Consider the following 19,419-nt stretch of genomic DNA (forward strand, 5'->3'; position numbering starts at 1 on the left):
ATACCTCTAATGCTCTCACCATGTCCACCACCCATTTTGTCGTGAGATATGTGTCTGCCCATGTCTAAAGGGGGAGGAGATCAGGAGGGAAAAAGAAATCTATTGAGGGCCTACAGTCTACCAAATAATTTTCATGTGTGGTTTCATTTATTCAGAGGGCAGGACAACCATCTATCTATCTATCTATCTATCTATCTGCATATATATAGAGAGAGAGAGAGAGAAATAGGTGGTTTTGATGTTATAGGTTTTTGGCAGCTGGCAATACAGGGATCAAACCCTGGACTTTTGTGTTATCAGCACCATGCTCTAAACAACTGAGCTAACCAGCCAGCCTGCCATACCCATATTATAGAGCAGGAGTTGAAGGATTGGAGAATGTAACTGACTGGCCAAGTTCACATTGCCAGAAACTGGAAGCACTGCGATTTGAGAGCACACCCAAATACAAATATGTCAGCAATTTCAAAAAACCTAATTCTCAACAAACCAAGTAAAAAGACAAATACCAACAGATTGAATTTCTATGGAATCTAGACATAATGTTATTTATTTTTTAAAATTTTTGTTTGTTTATTTTAGCTGATGGCTGGCTGGTAAGGGGAACTGAACCCTTGACCTTGGTGTTACAAGGCTGTGCTCAGACATGTGTTTTTTAAAAGAGACACACCTAAAACAAGGATATGGGAGAGTTGAGGGTGAGGGAATAGAAAGATATACAAGGCAGGCATGAAGCTAAAGAAAACACATGGAGCTATATTAATTTCATGCAAAATAGACATTAAGGTAAAAAAGCATTACAATGGTCACAGGGTCACTATATAAAAGAAACAATCCACTGGAAGATGTAATAGTTAAAACCAGACACACCATAAGAGCCTTGTGTAACAATCACAATGAGAAACTGATGAAACCTTAAGTGTACTAAGAAATGCTAACACATTCTTTATGATGATAGCAGAAAAAATATTTGAAGAAATAGATCTAGAAACCCCAATTTTGGCAAAAGATGTAAATTTACAGGGTCAGAAAGCTCAATTAACCGAAAAACAGAATAATCTCAAAAGAAATTCATGCACAGACACATCATAAACTGCTGAAGATTAAAAACAAATTGTTAAATCTTGAAAACAGCTTCAGAAAAACTATGCATTGTATTAAGGGGACAATACAAAAGATCATGAGTTTCTTACTAAAAACCATGGAGGTTACAAGGCAAAGAAACTAAAGTGCTGTAAAAAAAGAACTGTCAACCCAGAATTCTATATCCAGTGAAAATACACTTTGACAATGAAAGTAAAGTAAAAACCTCAAATGAAAACTAAGACAATCTACTGCTGGTAGGACTGTTCTAAGAGAAATGCTAAAGGACATTCTTTTGGTAGAAGGGAAATTATACTAGAGGGAAAGCTGGAACTTTGGGAATGAAGGAATAGTAATAGAGATTGCAAATATTTTATCTTTAAAATATGTATGACTGTTGAAAGCAAAAATTATAACTATTGGTAGGGTTTTCATTGTAGCATATATGACAACTACAGCAAAGGGGGGAGGGTAAAGAGACCTATACAATGATAAGGTTTCTACAGTCTACTGTAAGTGGTAAAATATTAGTTCTAAGTAGATTGAAGAGTTGAGTATTCATATTGTAAGTCCTAGAGAAACCACCTTAAAAGCTACACAAAGAGAAGTGACAAGAAAAAAAATAACTCTCGATAGATAAATTAAAATGGAACTCTAAAAAATACTTAAATAATCTGGAAGAAGGCAGGAAAGGGGAAACAGAGGAATAATAACAGAAGAAATAAACAGAAAACAAATAAAAAGGTAGACCCAAGTCCAAACATATCAATAATTACATGTAAGTGGTCTAAACATACCAATTAAAAGTTTGCCAGAATGAATTAAAAACAAAAAACAAAAAACACCCCACTTAAAATATAATAGTACAGATAAGTTTAACTAAAAGGATGGAGAAAGATATGCAATAACTAGTCAAAGAATGCTAGAGTGGCTGTATTAATGTCATTCCAAGTAGACTTTAGAACAAGGAAAGTTACCAGGGATAAAGAGGGACATTACATAATGATAAAGAGTCAATTTACTGAGAAGACACAACAATTCCAACTGCATATGCACCTAACAACAAAGCTTTAAAACACGAGAAGCAAATACTGATAGAACTGAAAGAAGAAAATAAACAAATTCACAATTATAGTTGGAGACTTTAACACCCCTCTCTCAAGAATCAATAGAACAAATAGACAGCAAATTAGTAAAGATATAGAAGAAATGAACAACCACCAACCAACTGGGTATATCTGACATTTATAGAACTCTCCCCCCAACAACAGCAGAATACACATTCTTTTCAAGGGCACATGGAATATTCAACAAAGTAGACCATATGCTAAGTCATTAAGCAAACATTAGCAAATTTAAGAGAATTAAAATAACAAAAGGTATGTTCTTCGACCATAATAGGCTCAAACTAGGAAACAATAACAGAAAGAGAGGAAAATCCTCAAAAATACACCTCTAAATAAGCCATGAATCAAAGAGGAAGTCCGAAGGTTAATTGGGAACTATTTTCTACTGAATGGAAATGAAAACATGACATATCAAAATTTGTAGAATGCAGCTAAAGCAATGCTTAGAAGGAAATTTATAGCATTAAGTGCTTACACTGGAAAAAAGAAAGATCTCAGATGAAAAATCTAAGCCTTCACCTCAACTAGAAAAAGAAACCAAGATCAAAAAGAAGCAGTAATAAGGATAAGAGGGAAATCAATGACATTGAAAATAAAAACCAACAGAGACAATCAGTGACACTAAAACCTGGTTCTTTGAAAAGATCAATATAACCTTTAGCCACGCCGACATTTAAAAAGTGAGAAGGAACAATTTCTGATATCAGGAATAAAAAAGGGCACATCGCTACAGATCCCACAGATAATAGAAGGATAATAAAAGAATAATTTTAATACCTTTATACACTTCAATTGATTAACTTAGATGAAATGGACTGTTTCCTTGAAAGCCAAAAACTACTAAAATTAACCAAAGAAAAAATAGATAACCTGAGAAGGCCTATATCTGCTAAAAAAAAATTGAATTTATCATGCATTGCTTCTCGGCCTTTTGGCTAAGATCAAGTGAATTGATTATGCAAAGACTGAAAAACAAAACCATAGGCCCAGGTTGTTTCACTGGTGAGTTCTACCAGACTTAAAGAAGAAATAACATCAATCATACACAATCTTTTCCATAAAACAGAAGAGGAGGGAACACTTCCCAACTCATTTTATAAGTTAAGTCTAGCATTACCCTGACACTAAGACTACACAAAGACAGTACAAGAAAAGAAAACTACAAACAATATACCTCATGAACGTACACATAGAATCCTCTATAAAATATTAGCAAATCAAATGCAGCAACACATAAAAAAGATAATACATCACAACGAAGTGGCATCTATTCCAGGACTGTAAGGCTGGTTCAATATTCAAAAATCAAACAATGTAGTCCACCATATTAATGCTCTAAAGAAGAAAAATCAGGTTCATATTAGTTAATGCAGAAAAAATATTTGACAATTCAATGTTGGTTCGTGATAAAAACTCCCAGCAAACTAGAACTAGAAGGGGACATCCTTAATCTTGTAAAGAGCATTTACAATCCTCTGCTTTTATCACACTCAGTGGTAAAAAACTGAATGCTTTTCTCCTAAGATTGGGAGCAAGGCACTCTCATCACTCCTATTCAACATCACACTGGAGGTCCTAGCCACAGCATAAAGCAAGAAAAAGTAAACCTCGTGCAAATTGGAAATACAGATAGAATTAAATCTGTTCCTACTCTCAGATGACATGATTGCCTATGTAGAATCCCAAGTAATCTGCAAAAACAAACAAATGAAAACCTCTTAGGACTTTTAAGTGACTTTAGTGTGGACATAGGATATAAGATCAGTTTACAAAATCAATTGTGTTTCTATATACTAACAAAAACAATTTGGAAAACAAAATTACAAAGTGATACCATTTAAAATAGCTCCTCCCGAATGAAATACCTAGAAATAAACCTGTGCAAGAACATGTGCAAATCTGTATGCTGAAAACTACAGATACTGAGGGAAGAAAAACAAAAAGATCTAAATGCATAGACAGACGTGATGTATTCACGGATTGGAAGACTTGCCATGCTCAAGGTGTCAATGGAAAATATGATTCCAATAAAAATCCTAACAATTTTTTGTAGCTATAAACAAGGTCATTCTAAAATTTATATAGAAAGGCAAAGGAACTAGAATAGACAAAATAATTTTTTTTTTTTTTGTCTTTTTCGTGACGGTAAGGGGATCGCAACCCTTGGCTTGGTGTCATCCACACCACGCTCAGCCAGTGAGCGCACCGGCCATCCCTATATAGGATCCGAACCCGCGGCGGGAGCGCTGCTGTGCTCCCAGTGCTGCACTCTCCCGAGTGTGCCACGGGGCCGGCCCCAAGATAATTTTTTTTTAAATTTTTTTTTTATTTTTTAAAGATGACCGGTAAGGGGATCTTAACCCTTGACTTGGTGTGGTCAGCACCCCGCTCACCCAGTGAGCGAACCGGCCATCCGTATATGGGATCCGAACCCGGGGCCTTGGTGTTATTAGCACCGCACTCTCCCGAGTGAGCCACGGGCCGGCCCACCCAAGATAATTTTTAAAAAGAAGAAAGAGAACTCACAATATACCATAAACCTAAAGTAATCAAGACAGTTTAATATTGGTAATGGGATAAGCACATAGATCAAGGCAACAGAGTAGAGTTCAGAAATAGACCCACACAAATATGGTCCATCGACTTTTTACAAAAGTGCAGCAGTGATTTTTTGTAAAAAATGGATAGTCTTTTCAATAGCTGCAAAAGAAAGAACCTCAAACTAAACCTCATACTTATATAAAAATCACCTAAAAATGGATTGTAGACCCAAATGTAAAATGCAAAACTGTACAACTTTTAGAAGAAAACATAGAAGAAAGTCTTTACAACCTTGGGTTAGGCTAAGAATTCTTAGATATGACACCAAAAACAATCCATAAAAGAAAAAAATAATAAGTGGGCTTCATCAAAATTTAAGATGTTCTCTCTGCAAAAGATAGTAAATGGAATGAAAAGACAAGCCACAGACTGGAAGAAAATACTTGTATTTGCAAATTATAACAAATGACTTGTATCCAGAATATATAAAGAACCCTCAAAACTCAACAATAAGAACACAACCTGATTTTTTAAATGGGCAAAAGTTTGAACAGGCATTTCATCAAAGAAGGTATACATATGGCAACTAACCATATGACCCAGAAATCCCACTCTTAGATATTTAACCTCAAGAAAGGAAATCTTATGTTCACACATACAGAAAAACTTGTACACAAATTATTATAACAGCCTCATTTGTAATTGCCAATAACTGGAAATAATCCACTTATTCTTCAATGATTAATGCTTAAACAAATTTCTGGTACATCCAGACTTTGGAATACTACTCAACAATAAAAAGGAATAAACTACCCTATCTGACTTCAGATCTAGTTAAATAAATTTTTTTTAAATTTAAAAAGGAACGAGGGCTGGCTGGTTAGCTCAGTTGGTTAGAGCATAGCCTTGTAACACCAAGGTCAAGGGTTTTGATCCCCATACCACCCAGCCACCAATTAAAAAAAAAAAAGGAATATGAATTATAAAGACCATTCTAAGGAGGTTTCAGATAGAAATGAGGAGTTTATTGGAAATTTGCGCAAAGATCACTCTTGCTGTGAACTTGCAAAGAACTTGGCTGCATTCTGTTCATGGCCAAAAGTTTTAAGAAATGTGGAACTTTGAGGTACTGATCCAGGGTATTTGGTGGAAGAAATTTCTAAGCAGCAAAGCATTCAGGAAGCTGCATGACTATTTGTAACAGCCTACGCTGAGTTACGGCAAAAAAAGGCCTGAAGTAAAGGCAGAATCTATAATTAAAAAGAAAGCAGAGGGCAAAAAGTTGGAAAATTCTGCCTGGTCACATAAAGAGTGAGAAAGTCAGTTTGATGAAGGAAACTAATGGTGTAGCCCAGTGATCATTTGCTAAGATTAGTAGAGAAGAACAGGATTATCAAGAGAAGAAAAAAAAGACCTTGAAGGCATTTCAGAGATCTTCCAGGCTGCCTTTTCCATCACAGGCCCAGAGGCCTAGGGAGACAAGATGGTCTCGGGGTATAGGCCTGACGCTCCCTCCTTGGGCTTGCTGCCCAGGGCCATCCCAAGATGCTGCTTCCTGCACCAGCACCCTGGCTGCTTTAGCTGTTCCAGCTGTGGCTAAATTGGCACCAGATGTGTCTGGACCCGCAGCTTTGGAAGATATAACCCAGAAGCCTCGGCAGTGTCCACATGGTGTTAAGTTTGCAGACTCACAGAATGCCAGAGGTGTGGAGGCTCAGGAGCCTCCAGCCCAATTTCAAAGGGTGTATGGAAAAGCCTGGGGACACAGGAAGAGATCTGTCACAGGGGCAGAGTCACTGCAGACAACCTTCACTAGAGCAAAGTCGAGCAGAAAGGTAAGGTCGAAATTGCAGCAGGAAAAGCCCACCAGCACCATGCCTAATGGAGCTGTGAGAGCAGGGCCACCATAGAGACCCCAGAATTGTAGAGCTACCAGCGTGCAACACTAGCCTGTGAGAGCTAAAGCATGGCCAGAGACCAGGAAAGCCAAAGGAGTGGAGTTTCTGGAGGGCTTGGAGTCCCAGCCCCTGCACCAGCGTGCAGAGAATGTCAAACATGGAGTCAAGGTACATGATTTGCAAGCTTTGAGATTTGATACCTGCCCTGCTGGGTTTCGGATTTGCTTAGAACCTGTTACCCCTTTCTTTTGGCCTATTTCTCCCTTTTTGAATGGGAATATGTACCCTATGCTTGTCCCACCATTATATCTTGGAAGTAGATCAATTGCTTTGATTTCATAGATGGGACTTTGGACTTTGGACTTTTGAGTTGAAACAAGTCAAGATTTTGAGAATGAAAAATACAAAATGTATTTGTATGTGAAAAGAACATGAGTTTTGGGGGCCAGAGGTAGAACATTATGGATTGAATTGTGTCCCCCAAAGTTTAATGTGTTAGTGTTGGATTGAGCAGGACTGAAGCCATGTCGTGGGGGGTGGAGGATGTGGGATTTTAAAAAAGACTTTTTTTTTTTCTCTCCACTCTTCCCATCCCCTGACTTTCTTATCTTGCTTACTACACAGGAAAACAGGATGAGAAGCTAATCAGTACTTTGCAAAGCTAACAATTTTCTTTGAGTCTTACAGAGTTTTGAGAAGAGATCAAGGCCAAATGACTGGAAGCTGACCTTGGGCACCAGCCAAGTCAACCAGAGCTGTGCGAAGCAAAACTACACAAAAGACTTTGCTGAAGAGTTGATTCTGCTCCGGAGCAAATCAGAAGCATACAGTGTCCTGAGATAACAGCAAAGATGAGAACAGAAACCAGACAAAGCCTTGGCGAGACCCTGTACCTGATTCACATACAGACTCCTTGTAGCTCAGTTACCCTGCTCTCCTGCTTTTCTCCTCCCACATTCCATTCTCAACTCCTCCTTTAAAAACCCCTCAGTAAATCTAAGTCTTTGAGATGGGACAGCCTACCCTCTCCTTCAGCTGAATACATCTGCTTTTTCTAACACCAACCATTTAACTTCTGAGTCTTTTTTTCTTTCCTTCTGAATCGGGCAGGCAGCCGGACCTCAGTTCAGTAACATTAGAGGTTTGGTCCCCATCGTAACAGTGTTAAGAGGGGGGAGATCCTATTATGGCAATTGAAAGATGGGGCCTTGAAGAAGTGATTAGATTGTAAGGACCATGCCCTAGTGAATGGATTAGTCAGTTTGATGGTTTAATAGTGGTTATGGGTGTGATTCTGTTGGCTTTAAAAGGAGAGGGCATGAAACACTCTCTGTCTGCTCTGCCATTCTCACCATGTGACACACTGCATTGCTGTAGAGTCACCTCACCAGATGTGTTCCCTGGACTTTGGACTTCCCAGGCTCCAAAACTGTAAGAAATGAATTTCATTTTCTTACAAATTACCCAGTTCCAGCTATTTTGTTATAAGCAACAGAAACAGGCTAATACACTATGGTAGTAAATCAGGCTACTTAGATGAAATAGGCAAATTCCTTGAGAAACAAAACGTATCAAGTATTAGTTGATAACACTAATAAACACCTATCATGTGCCAGGACCCCGAGGGCCAAAGTCCAGGCAGGGACTAAGCAATGGTCCAGGAAGATGTCAGTTGGGGCAAAGGGGGCTCAGAGTTGAGGGACAGCAGGGAAGAACAGAGAGGAATCCAGCCACTTCCCTGGTTCCAAGCTCTGATGTGTTGGAGGCCAGGCGCAGTCCAGCAATACCACTCTGTGGCCACTTGGACTAGGGGGACAAGGCATAAAATACAGCCTTTCACAGCTTCTTCTTGTTATCATTTCTTTATAAATTACCTAGTTTGGGGTATTTCTGTTATAAGCAGTCAAATCGGACTACTAGAGTTGGGTATGTCTGGAGCCTCAAGATACCTAACCACACCTGCTGAGGACTAAGCAGAGGTGCATGGGAAGTAAGAAGCAGCTTGATGGAAGAGAGCAAAAGTGGGGGGGGGGGTTGAAAAATGTGGGCCCAGGTGCCAGACCTTGTCCCCTCCACCCTCAGGATCCTACTCAGAAGCCATCTACTTTCAGGACACAGGATCCCAGCCCACTTCTCAGCCCTGCAGTCCAGCCCCCTGGACTCAGGGGCTGCTCTGGATCCAATGGCCAAAGACATTTTAAACAAAGTCTCTCATCATATTTATTAATTCCTGGGAGGAATGAGGGAGAACCCTCCAGCACCCCATAGGAAGCCAAATCTCCAACTGCAACAGGAGGGATAGGAGCCAGGCCAGTATTCCCGATACCTCCCAAGGATACCATCAGCACCCTGGGTCCACAGCTTGATCAACTTCCTAGACAAATTTGACAAAAGAGAAATGGTAGGAAAGGAGAGGATCCTGTGCCCTCCTCCCTGGTGAATTCAGGGCAGACCTCCCTGATGCCCCTCAGGAGGAAAGTGGCTTGGTCAGCTGCCCCCCACTTCCCTCCAGATGCTCTACCTGAGCAAACCTCTCTCTGCCTCAGAGCCTTTGCACATGTCCTTCCCGCTCCTGCAATTCCCCCCATACACCTGGCTGAGATCAGGCATACTCATCAACGTGCCAGGAGGCACAGGAAAGGGGCACTCCTGGTGGAGGGCACAACCCAGGCAAAGGCCAGGGGTGGAACCCAGCTAGCAGGACCTAGGGAAACTTCACCTGCAACTAAGAGCTCCACGGGGTCGCTGAGCTCGGACAGGAAGGGTTTGGGCCACGTGGAGCCATAGCGGCAGCTGTAGTTGCCTGCGTGTTGGGGTCCCACGTAGGTCAGCACAAAGTCCACTGAGTTGTGGGTGCTCCAGCGCATCATCCAAGGCACAGGCTCCCCATCCTGCAGCAGCTCAAAGGTGACTTGAGGTCTGTGGCCCTCGCAGTGCAGAACAGCGTCGCGGCCCGGGGTCACTGCTCCGTTCCACAGGGGCCGGAGCTGCGGCTTATGAGGGGGTTCTGGGCATAGCAGCCAGGTCAGTCAGGTGAGGCCCTCGCGTCGGACAGTGGCTTCCCAGCCCACCTCTGCCTGCCTGGCCCCTCCACGTCTCCAGGTTGCTGGCCCCTGTCCGTGGCCATGCACATAACCCTCCTCCCCTTTTTTCATCCTGAGCTGAAACAGCACTTCTGGGAACCCCCTGTCTGGGCTCATCCTGCTGCCCTCACACCCTGGTCATTCTGCACTGTAACTGTCTGTCTCTTGTGTCTGTGTCATCCCCTCCCCCAGGACTTTAGGAGTCCCCAGACCCGGGCCTGCTCTAAGGCTTTTTGGGGTCCCCAGCATCCGGCACTCAGGGCTCAGGACGCGTGAGGGGAACAAAGAAATGATCAGGGAAACGGTGTTCCTGGCAGAAGACACAGCCCGAAGGTCTGGAGGCAGGACCTGTGCCCAGCTGGCTCTGCATGGCCTCCGCCCCCGTGGAGACCGTGATGAGGAAATCAGAACAAACAGACCCCAGGGTCAGCGAGGGCTTAAGCAGAATTACACATTAACCGTCCGCCTGCGGGTCAGAGGCCAGGCGGTGGCAGGGAGTAACAATTCAATATGTGACAACGACTGACATGCATGTAGCACGTGGAAACTGAGGCACGAGCGGGTGCAAAGCCGACAGGGAGTTGAACAGGAAATCCGGGTCCAGCCTTCACGCTCTCGACCACGTCGCTACGCGTAGCCGGCGGGCTCACGTCCGTGGGCGATAAGACGATATGCGAGGCGTCCCCGGGACCCTCGGCCGCCGACCTCCCATTCCCCTCAGGAGTCGGCGATGGGGGCAGGACTGAGGCCCAGAGCGCCGCCCTTTGGCCCCCAAGGAAAGGCGGGCACCGTCCTTTCGCACAGGGCACTACAGGCTCCGGGGACCGCTGTCCTCGCCCGCGTGCCCTCGCTGGGACCCCGGCCCGCTCACCGTCCACCCGCAGCTCCCAGTGCGCGCTCGGCGCGGAGCCCTGGAAGGGCGGCGCCAGGTCCACGTAGACGCAGCTGTAGTTGGCCGAGTCGACCACCGAGACGCCGCGCAGCTCGAAGAGGGCCTCGGCGCCCGCGGGGCTCAGGAGACTGTGCACGCGGCGCCCCCTCGCGTCCTCGCGCAGCAGTGCGAAGCGCAGGCCGGCCCGGGGCGCCTGGCAGCGCAGCCGCACGAGCGTGCCGGGCGCGGGGCTCGGCCTCTCTGGCTCGGCCGAGAGCTTCGGCGCGGGCAGCTTCTCTGGGGAAGAGAACGCGGCTGACCCGGGCGCCAAGGGGCGACTCGCGGCCTTTGCCCTGCGGAGCCTTCCGCCCGGAATGATCTGCCCGGCTCCCTCCCTCACCTCCTCGGGGAGGCCCGCCGGGACCAGCCTACTTAAAACCGCACCGCCCGGCCGGCCTCCCGGTCCTTCTTGCGTGTCTACACATACCCCACACCGCTCCTTACTCATTTGCCTGTAAAGACAGACGGCGGGAAGGGACACGTGTTTTGTTCACGGCTTGGTGCCTCGTGCACGATGGCCGCTCAATCGTGCATTTGCCCCACGAGCGTCTGCGGGGCACCGCCCCGATGCCCGTCCCTGTCAGCTCGCTCGCCGTGGGGCTCGCAGTCCAGTGCTCAGTAAGTGTTTGCCGACTGTCATGGAGCCCAGGGCGTGCGGTTGGAGGAGCAGCCGCGGCCCCGCGCAGGCCCGGATTCCGCCGGGGTCCTCGGCAGGCCCTGCAAGCTCCAGCCTGGCCGCCCTCAGCAGACGGGCCTCAGCGCCCACCCAGACCCAGGAGGCTGGAGGAGACCCGGGCAGGCCCGCGTGGCCTTTGTCAGGCCTGCGTGTTGACCTAGTTATTCTTCGCCGGGTTTCAAGGTTGCAGTGTTCCATTCGCAGTTAGGGAAATAGAGGCCCGGCAGGTGAGTCAGGCCTGGACCCTGGCTCGGAGCCCTGCACTTCCCGGGACCGAGCGTTCTCGCCCTCCCAGCCCAGCCCCGGTGTCCCCGCCGCCCGGCAGCCAGGGCTCACCGTCGCTCACTAGCAGCTCGACAGGCGCGCTGTCCCCGGACCACAGGGTGTTGTTGCCCCGCAGCCGGTAGCGGCAGGTGTAAGAACCGCTGTGCCTCTGGGCCACCGCTTCCAGGGAAAAGAAGATCCTCTCGGGGTTGGTGCTGAACATGGGTACCAGCAGCACCTCCTGGCCCTGTCGCAGCTGAAAGTGTACGCCGCTCAGGGGCGCCACGCAGCTGAAGGTCCCGCGGGCGCCCGTGGGCAAGATCGTGGCCGACTCCCTCTCGATACTCAGCTTGGGCGGCGGGGGCGCGGCTGCAAGGCAGGGAGGGTCGCTGAGGCTCCGAGAGTCCAGAGCACCCTGCCCGGCAGCACCGTTCCCTCCAGATCTACCGACCTCCAGACCTCTGCCCTCGCGGTGGAAGACCGAGGAACACCCTTCCTTCCTTTGGGCATCCTTTGTCCAGACTCAACCATCAGGCCCAGGCAACTGTGTACCCACTGATTCCCCGCCCGTGCTGGCGAGGGTATTCAGTATCCAGGAACTTCATCACCCAGAAGCCCTCTGAGATGGTCCAACACTCACCCAGCTCCTGGATGGTCACAGAGGTGCTGGGCTCCGAGGGGGAGCCTGCTGCATGGGTTCGGTAGCTGCAGCTATAGTTGCCAGCTCGGTGGACAGGGAAAGTAGCCTTTGTGTCCTTCCCAGCCTCAGCTACCTCCAGAAACTCATCGTCACCTTCCCGCTTCAGCAGGAAGGTCACACCCTGTAGTCCCCCGTGGCACAGAAGTGTCGTGTTCAGGCCCGGTGTGATCCAGGACACTGGCTCTGCTGAGAGCCGGGGCGGGGGCAAGGGCTCTGCGGGTGGGGCAGGGTTAATGAGAGGTTCTGCATGACTCAGGAGGCACAGGTGACCCAGCAGAGCCTGGACCCCCCCCCCCAGTCATGAAAACATGAGGGAGACAGGGGGATGGAGGGCATTATTGGGGGAAATGGAGGTAGGAGCAGACGGAGACGGGGCATAAAGCAAGAGGAAGTGTGCAGGGGTTGCACCGTGTGCTAGGCCTGCCCTAAGCACTTTCTAGGGACTCAGCATTTATTCCTCACAACCCTCTAGGGTCAGTACAAACACCATCCTGAACTGACTGATAGAGAAACTGAGGCTCAGAGAGGTCAGGTGACTTGGAAGAAAGGAGACCCCCCCCATCAGCCCCCTCTCCACTGCCTCCGGGCCCCGCATTAATGCTCCTGCTTACCTGTTCCCGTCACCTCCAAGAGGTTGCTCAGCCCAGTCCATCCTGTGTCCATGCCTGAGTGGCAACGGTAGAGGCCCCGGGTGTCATTCGTCACTGCTCCCAGAAGGAACTTGTGCTCGATGGCAGGTGAGCCAAGATGCACAACCTCTCGGGCCACCCCATCCTTGAATAGCTGAAAATCCAGGGTCTCCAGGTGGGCCTGGCATGTCAGCCTCACTTTGGCCCAGGGTTCCAGCAGCGATTCAGACTCTGCCCACAGGCTGGGCCGGGGGTCAAAAACTATGCGAAGGGGGGGAGCCGGGGGTCAGCTTGGTGCTTCAGGGACAGGGGCTCACCCACTGCCTGTGGCCTGCCATCCCCAGACCCCAGTCCTATACTCACATGTGGCTGCGTCAGTCGCTGGGCCTAGGGTGAGACCTGTGGAGACAGCACCTGTGAGGTCCCCATTCCTGCCCCCTCCCACCCCAGGGAACCCCAGGCCCAGGCACGCCTCACCCCAGACCAGCAGGAAGGCCACTAGCATGGACATGACGGTCACATCTCACTCCAGCAGCCGGCGAGTGTCTGGGCGATAAGGCCCCAGTGAGGGGGGTGGGGGGTGGGGCTTTGGGCACTGACCTCTTCCTTTGTTTGTCCTTCCTGGAAAGAGGGAGCAGGGGCTGCATGTAGTGGTGACAAAGGGCAAACTCCAAGGCCACTCAGAACCTCAGGAGCTTCAGCAGTAATGACAATCAATAATAATAATTAATCAACTAAGCTAAACTAATCAATTAAACTAATAATGAATAACAAAATGATGATAAGAGTATCTCATCCTCCGATCAGCACTGAGACCCTTTTCTAGGAGGGGGTCTTAGTGTTCTCCCGTCCAGTCCTGGGCTGCTGAGGCTGAGTGGGCAGTGCCAGGGCTCACCCTGAAGCCCAGCATGGTCCCTCCCCATCACGCTGCACCCCGCACGTGACCCCAAAGGTGGGGTTCACCTGTGTGTGGATCTTCTGGAGTTGCCATTGCACCAGCTGTCTGGAGGCACATCCTCACCCTTTCAGGCAGCCGAGGTTCCTTCCCCATTGGTGGTTAATTCTGCACTGTGTGACCCACCGTGGATCTGGGGTCAGATTTGCATCCATGAGATTCAGCTCAGACCTGTGCTTCTCTCCCCTCCTCATGACATGTTCTCTGGTTGTGGATAGTTACCCGAACTGGTCACTCGTGTGGCTATAGCCTGCTGCCAGGAGGCCGGGCCTCCCCCTCTCCCCGCAGCCTCCTTCTACCCCATGGCATCCCCATCCTCCAGTACCCTCCTCATCTCCCAGGGGCCTCTCCCCGAGGCACAGCCTGTTGGGATGGAAGAGGTGAGACCGCAATGCTGTCACACTCAACCACTGCGGAGGTCCTGTCATCCCCACCCCTAAGGTCTGGTTCCCACCCTGCGTGTCCCAGCCCCAGTTCTCCCGCTCGGATGAGGGCACATGGAAACCTCCCAGACTTCACCTCCCACCTGCACTGCTTCCTCCTCACTTATTCACTCCACAAGCATTCATTGAGCATCTACTGTGTGCCAGACTAAGGGAAGACAGAGAAGGCAGAGAGTAGGTGCTAGCAAGAACATAAGCCCCGATGACATGGAAAGGACTGGGGGCAGAGGGGCCATGTGGCCTCAAAGCGTCACGGAAGGCTTCTTGGGAGCAGAGATCTGAATGAGGCCGGGACGTTGAGCCCTAAGGATAACTAGGCGAGTAGCATTCTGCAATGAAGGGGCCAGAGTGGCAGAACAGGGGGAGGCAAAGGGCAGAGCAGCAGCTGGGGAGCTCAGAAACGTGATGGGGACAAGTCACAATGGACCTGACAGGCACCACAGGGGCTCTGGTTCCTGCCGAGTGGGATGGGGAACTGGGGGGACTTCTGCTATCTGGTTTCACTTGCATGTTTGCTAAGCACCTGCTGCATGCTCTCTGCCCCCACTCAGAGCCAGCACCTGGAGGGAGGCTGTGTGTTCCAGGTGGGGCTGGGGGAGAATGCATTCTTTGCAAAAGAGACCACCAAGTGCCAAGTCCTGAAGGTGTCACCAGGCCTGGGGCACCCAGACAAGGGTTGGTGGCTGGGCTGGAGGAGCAGACCTTAGGTTGTCACAGATTTGGTGGTCAGAGCACAGAACAGTGGCTGAAACTCAGCCCGTTGGCAGTGGGGCTGCCAGGCAGGCAAGGACATGTTCAGATTGGAGGTCTGCAGAGATAGAGCTGGCAGCCCGGGAGTGGGGAGCCTGCAAGTGTCTCTTGGCACTCCCAACATGAGCCCCACTGCACCTTCCTCTTAGCTCCAGATTGCTTGTATCACCTGGGTTTCCCTAGCCCTAGCGGTAGTAGTGGCTTCCTGCAAAGTATTAATCTCAGAGTTTCTGCAAGAGCCCTCTTTTGCAACAACCTTGCAAAACCTGCATAACCAGGTCCCTAATTTATTTCTCCTCTGTTTGAAATATCTAGTATGATGTATTAGTCTATTTCTGTTGCTTATAACAGAATACACGGAACTGCGTACTTTGTAAGAAAATGAAATTTATTGTTCACAGTTTAGGAGGCTGGGCAGTTCAAAGTCCAGGGAACACATTTGGTGGAGGCCTTGGTGGTGGCAACTGTGACAGCAGGGTATCACATTGTGAAAATGGCATAGCAGAGAGAGGCTAACCTCATTCACTCTCCTTTTAAAAGCCCTCCAAACCATGCCCATGACCACCATTTTTAATCCATTCACTACAGCAGCTTCCAACAATCCAATCACCTCCTTAAGGCTCCACCTTTTAATTACCATGATAGGATTTCCCACCCTCACCAGTTACACCGGGGACTAAGTATTGGGGGGACATTCAACCCAAGTCATATGGTTATGATTTCCTTATTTATTTATTTATTTATAAATTTTATTTTATTTTGTCAATATACAATGTGGTTGATTATTGTGGCCCATTACTGAAACCTCCCTCCCTCCTCCCTCTCCTCTCTCCCTCCCAACAATGTCCTTTCTGTTCGTTTGTCGTATCAACTTCAAGGAATTGTAATTGTTGTGTCTTCATCCCTCCCCCCTCCCAGGTTGTTTGTGTATTTATTTATTTATTTTTTAACTCCCACAAATAAGTGAGAACGTGATATTTCTCTTTCTGTGCCTGACTTGTTTCACTTAATATGATTCTCTCTAGGTCCATCCATGTTGTTGCAAATGGCAGTATTTCATTCTTTTCTTACAGCAGAGTAGTATTCCATTGTGTAGATATACCACATTTTCCATATCCACTCATCTGATGATGGACATTTGGGCTGGTTCCAACTCTTGGCTATTGTAAAGAGTGCTGCGATGAACATTGGGGAACAGGTATACCTTCGACTTGATGATTTCCATTCCTCTGGGTATATTCCCAGCAGTGGGATAGCTGGGTCATACAGTAGATCTATCTGCAATTGTTTGAGGAACCTCCATACAATTTTCCATAGAGGCTGCACCATTTTGCAGTCCCACCAACAATGTATGAGAGTTCCTTTTTCTCTGCAACCTCGCCAGCATTTATCATTCAGATTCTTTTGGATTTTAGCCATCCTAACTGGGGTGAGATGGTATCTCAGTGTAGTTTTGATTTGCATTTCCCGAATGCTGAGTGATGTTGAGCATTTTTTCATGTGTCTGTTGGCCATTCGTGTATCTTCCTTTGAGAAATGCCTATTTAGCTCTTTTGCCCATTTTTTGATTGGGTTACTTGTTTTTTTGTTATAAAGTTGTTTGAGTTCCTTGTATATTCTGGATATTAATCCTTTGTCAGATGTATATTTTGCAAATATTTTCTCCCACTCTGTTGGTACTCTTTTAACTCTGTTAATTGTTTCTTTTGCTGTGAAGAAGCTTTTTAGTTTGATATAATCCCATTTGTTTATTTTTCCTTTGGTTGCTCATGCTTTTGGGTTCGTATTCATGAAGTCTGTGCACAGTCCTACTTCCTGAAGTGTTTCTCCTATGTTTTATTTAAGAAGTTTTATTGTTTCAGGGTGTATATTTAATTCTTTAATCCATTTTGAGTTGATTTTAGTATATGGTGAGAGGTATCGGTCTAGTTTCATTCTCTGGCATTTTGATATCCAGTTATCCCAGCACCATTTGCTGAAGAGGCAGTCTCTTCCCCAGTGTATAGGCTTGGTGCCTTTGTCAAAGATCAGATGGCTGTAGGTGTGTGGGTTGATTTCTGGATTCTCTATTCTATTCCACTGATCAGTGTGTCTGTTTTTATGCCAGTACCAAAGCTACAATTAGTTATTATAGCTTTGTAGTATAGTTTAAAGTCAGGTAGTGTTATGCCTCCAGCTTTATTTTTTTTTTTGCTCAGAATTGCTTTGGCTATGTGTGGTCTTTTGTTATTCCATATAAATGTCTGGATAGTTTTTTCCATTTCTGAGAAAAATGTCATTGGAATTTTGATGGGGATTGCATTGAATTTGTATATCACTTTGGGTAGTATGGATATTTTCACAATGTTGATTCTTCCAATCCAAGAGCATGGGATATCTTTCCATCTTCTTGTGTCCTCTTTAATTTCTTTCAGCTGTGGTTTGTAGTTCTCATTATAGAGATTTTTCACATCCTTGGTTAACTCAATTCAAAAGCATTTTATTTTTTTGGTGGCTATTGTAAATGAGCAAGCTTTCTTGATTTCTTTTTCTGCATGTTCACTATTGGAGAATAGAAATGGTACTGATTTTTGTGTGTTGATTTTGTATCCTGCTACTTTGCTGAAATCATTTATCAACTCCAAGAGTTTTTTTGTAGAGTCTTTAGGCTGTTCGATATATAGGATCATGTCATCTGCAAACACGGACAGTTCGACTTCATCTTTTCTAATCTGGATGCCCTTTATTTCCTTCTCTTCTCTGATTGCTCTGGCTAGTACTTCCAACACTATTTGAGTAGGAGTGGTGAGAGTGGGTATCCTTGTTTAGTTCCTGTCCTTAAAGGAAAAGCTTTCAGGTTTTCCCCATTCAAGATGATATTGGCAGTGGGTTTATCATATATGGCTTTAATTATGTTGAGATATTTTCCATGTATACCTAACTTATAGAGAGTCTTCATCATGAATGAGTGTTGAATTTTATCAAATGCTTTTTCAGTATCTATAGAGATGATCATATGGTCCTTGTGTTTGATTTTATTGATGTGGTGTATCACATTTATTGATTTGCATATGTTGAACCAACCTTGCATCCCTGGGGTGATTCCCACTTGATCATGATGTATAATTTTGCATATGTGTTGCTGTATTCTGTTAGCTAGTATCTTATTGAGGATTTTTTCATCTATATTCATCAAGGATATTGGCTTGTAGTTTTCTTTTTTGGTTGTATCTTTACCTGGTTTTGGTATCAGGGTGATGTTTGCTTCATAGAATGAGTTTGGGAGAATTGCCTCTGTTTCAATCTTTTGGAATAGTTTGTAGAGAATCGGTGTCAATTCCTCTTTGAATGTTTGGTAAAATTCTGCTGTGAATCTATCTGGTCCTGGGCTTTTCTTTGTTGGGAGTCTTCTGATAACAGCTTCAATCTCTTTTATTGTTATTGGTCTGTTCAGATTTTCTACATCTTCTTGGCTCAGTTTTGGTAGCTTGTGTGTGTCCAGCAATTTATCCATTTCCTCCAGATTTTCAAATTTGTTGGTATATAGTTGTTTGTAGTAGTCTCAAATGATTCCTTGTATTTCAGATGTATTAGTTGTAATATCACCTTTTTCATTTCTAATTTTTGTTATTTGGATCTTCTCTCTTCTTTTTTTAGTTAGCCATGCTAATGGTTTGTCAATTTTATTTATCTTTTCAAAAAACCGACTTTTTGATTCATTGATCTTTTGTTTTGTTTTTTGGGTTTCAGTTTCATAAAGTTCTGCTCTGATCTTAATGATTTCTTTCCATCTGCTAACTTTGGGTTTGGATTGTTCTTGTTTTTCTAGTTCTTTAAGGTGAAGTGTTAGGTTGTTCACTTGCCATCTTTCCATTCTTCTGAAGTAAGCATTTAATGTGATAAATTTCCCCTAGTACTGCTTTTGCAGTATCCCACAGGTGTTGGTATGTTGTATCATTGTTTTCATTAGTTCAATATATTTTTTGATTTCCGGTTTGATTTCTTCTTGGAGCCATATGTCATTAAGTAGAATGCTGTTTAATTTCCATGTGTTTGTATAGTTTCCAGAATTTCATTTGTTATTGATTTCTTTTTTTTTTTTCTCTGACCGGTAAGGGGATCGCAACCCTCAGCCTGGTGTCATCCACACCACACTCAGCCAGTGAGCACACTGGCCATCCCTATATAGGATCTGAACCTGTGGCCTTGGTGTTACCAGTGCCGCACTCACCCGAGTGACCCACTAGGCCAGCCCATTTGTTATTGATTTCTAATTTTAATCCATGTGGTCTGAAAAAATACATGGGATAATTCCAATTTTTTTGAATTTGTTGAGACTTGATTTGTGACCTAATATGTG

The 19,419-nt window shown here is 45.8% G+C and overlaps 1 protein-coding gene across 1 annotated transcript; it reads right to left on the reverse strand.

Moving 5' to 3' along the window:
* Positions 1 to 8,862: 8,862 nt before the first annotated feature.
* A1BG (alpha-1-B glycoprotein) lies at positions 8,863 to 13,443 on the reverse strand. Its single transcript, XM_063092054.1, has 8 exons — positions 13,410 to 13,443; positions 13,296 to 13,331; positions 12,915 to 13,193; positions 12,244 to 12,516; positions 11,676 to 11,972; positions 10,604 to 10,900; positions 9,369 to 9,656; positions 8,863 to 9,023 (listed from the first exon to the last, which is right to left on the reverse strand). The coding sequence occupies exons 1-8, from the start codon at positions 13,441 to 13,443 to the stop codon at positions 9,016 to 9,018; spliced, it is 1,512 nt and encodes a 503-aa protein (XP_062948124.1). The 3' UTR covers positions 8,863 to 9,015.
* Positions 13,444 to 19,419: the final 5,976 nt, after the last annotated feature.

This window comes from Cynocephalus volans, chromosome 3 (assembly GCF_027409185.1).
Source record: "Cynocephalus volans isolate mCynVol1 chromosome 3, mCynVol1.pri, whole genome shotgun sequence".
In the NCBI taxonomy this organism is placed as follows: Eukaryota; Metazoa; Chordata; class Mammalia; order Dermoptera; family Cynocephalidae; genus Cynocephalus; species Cynocephalus volans.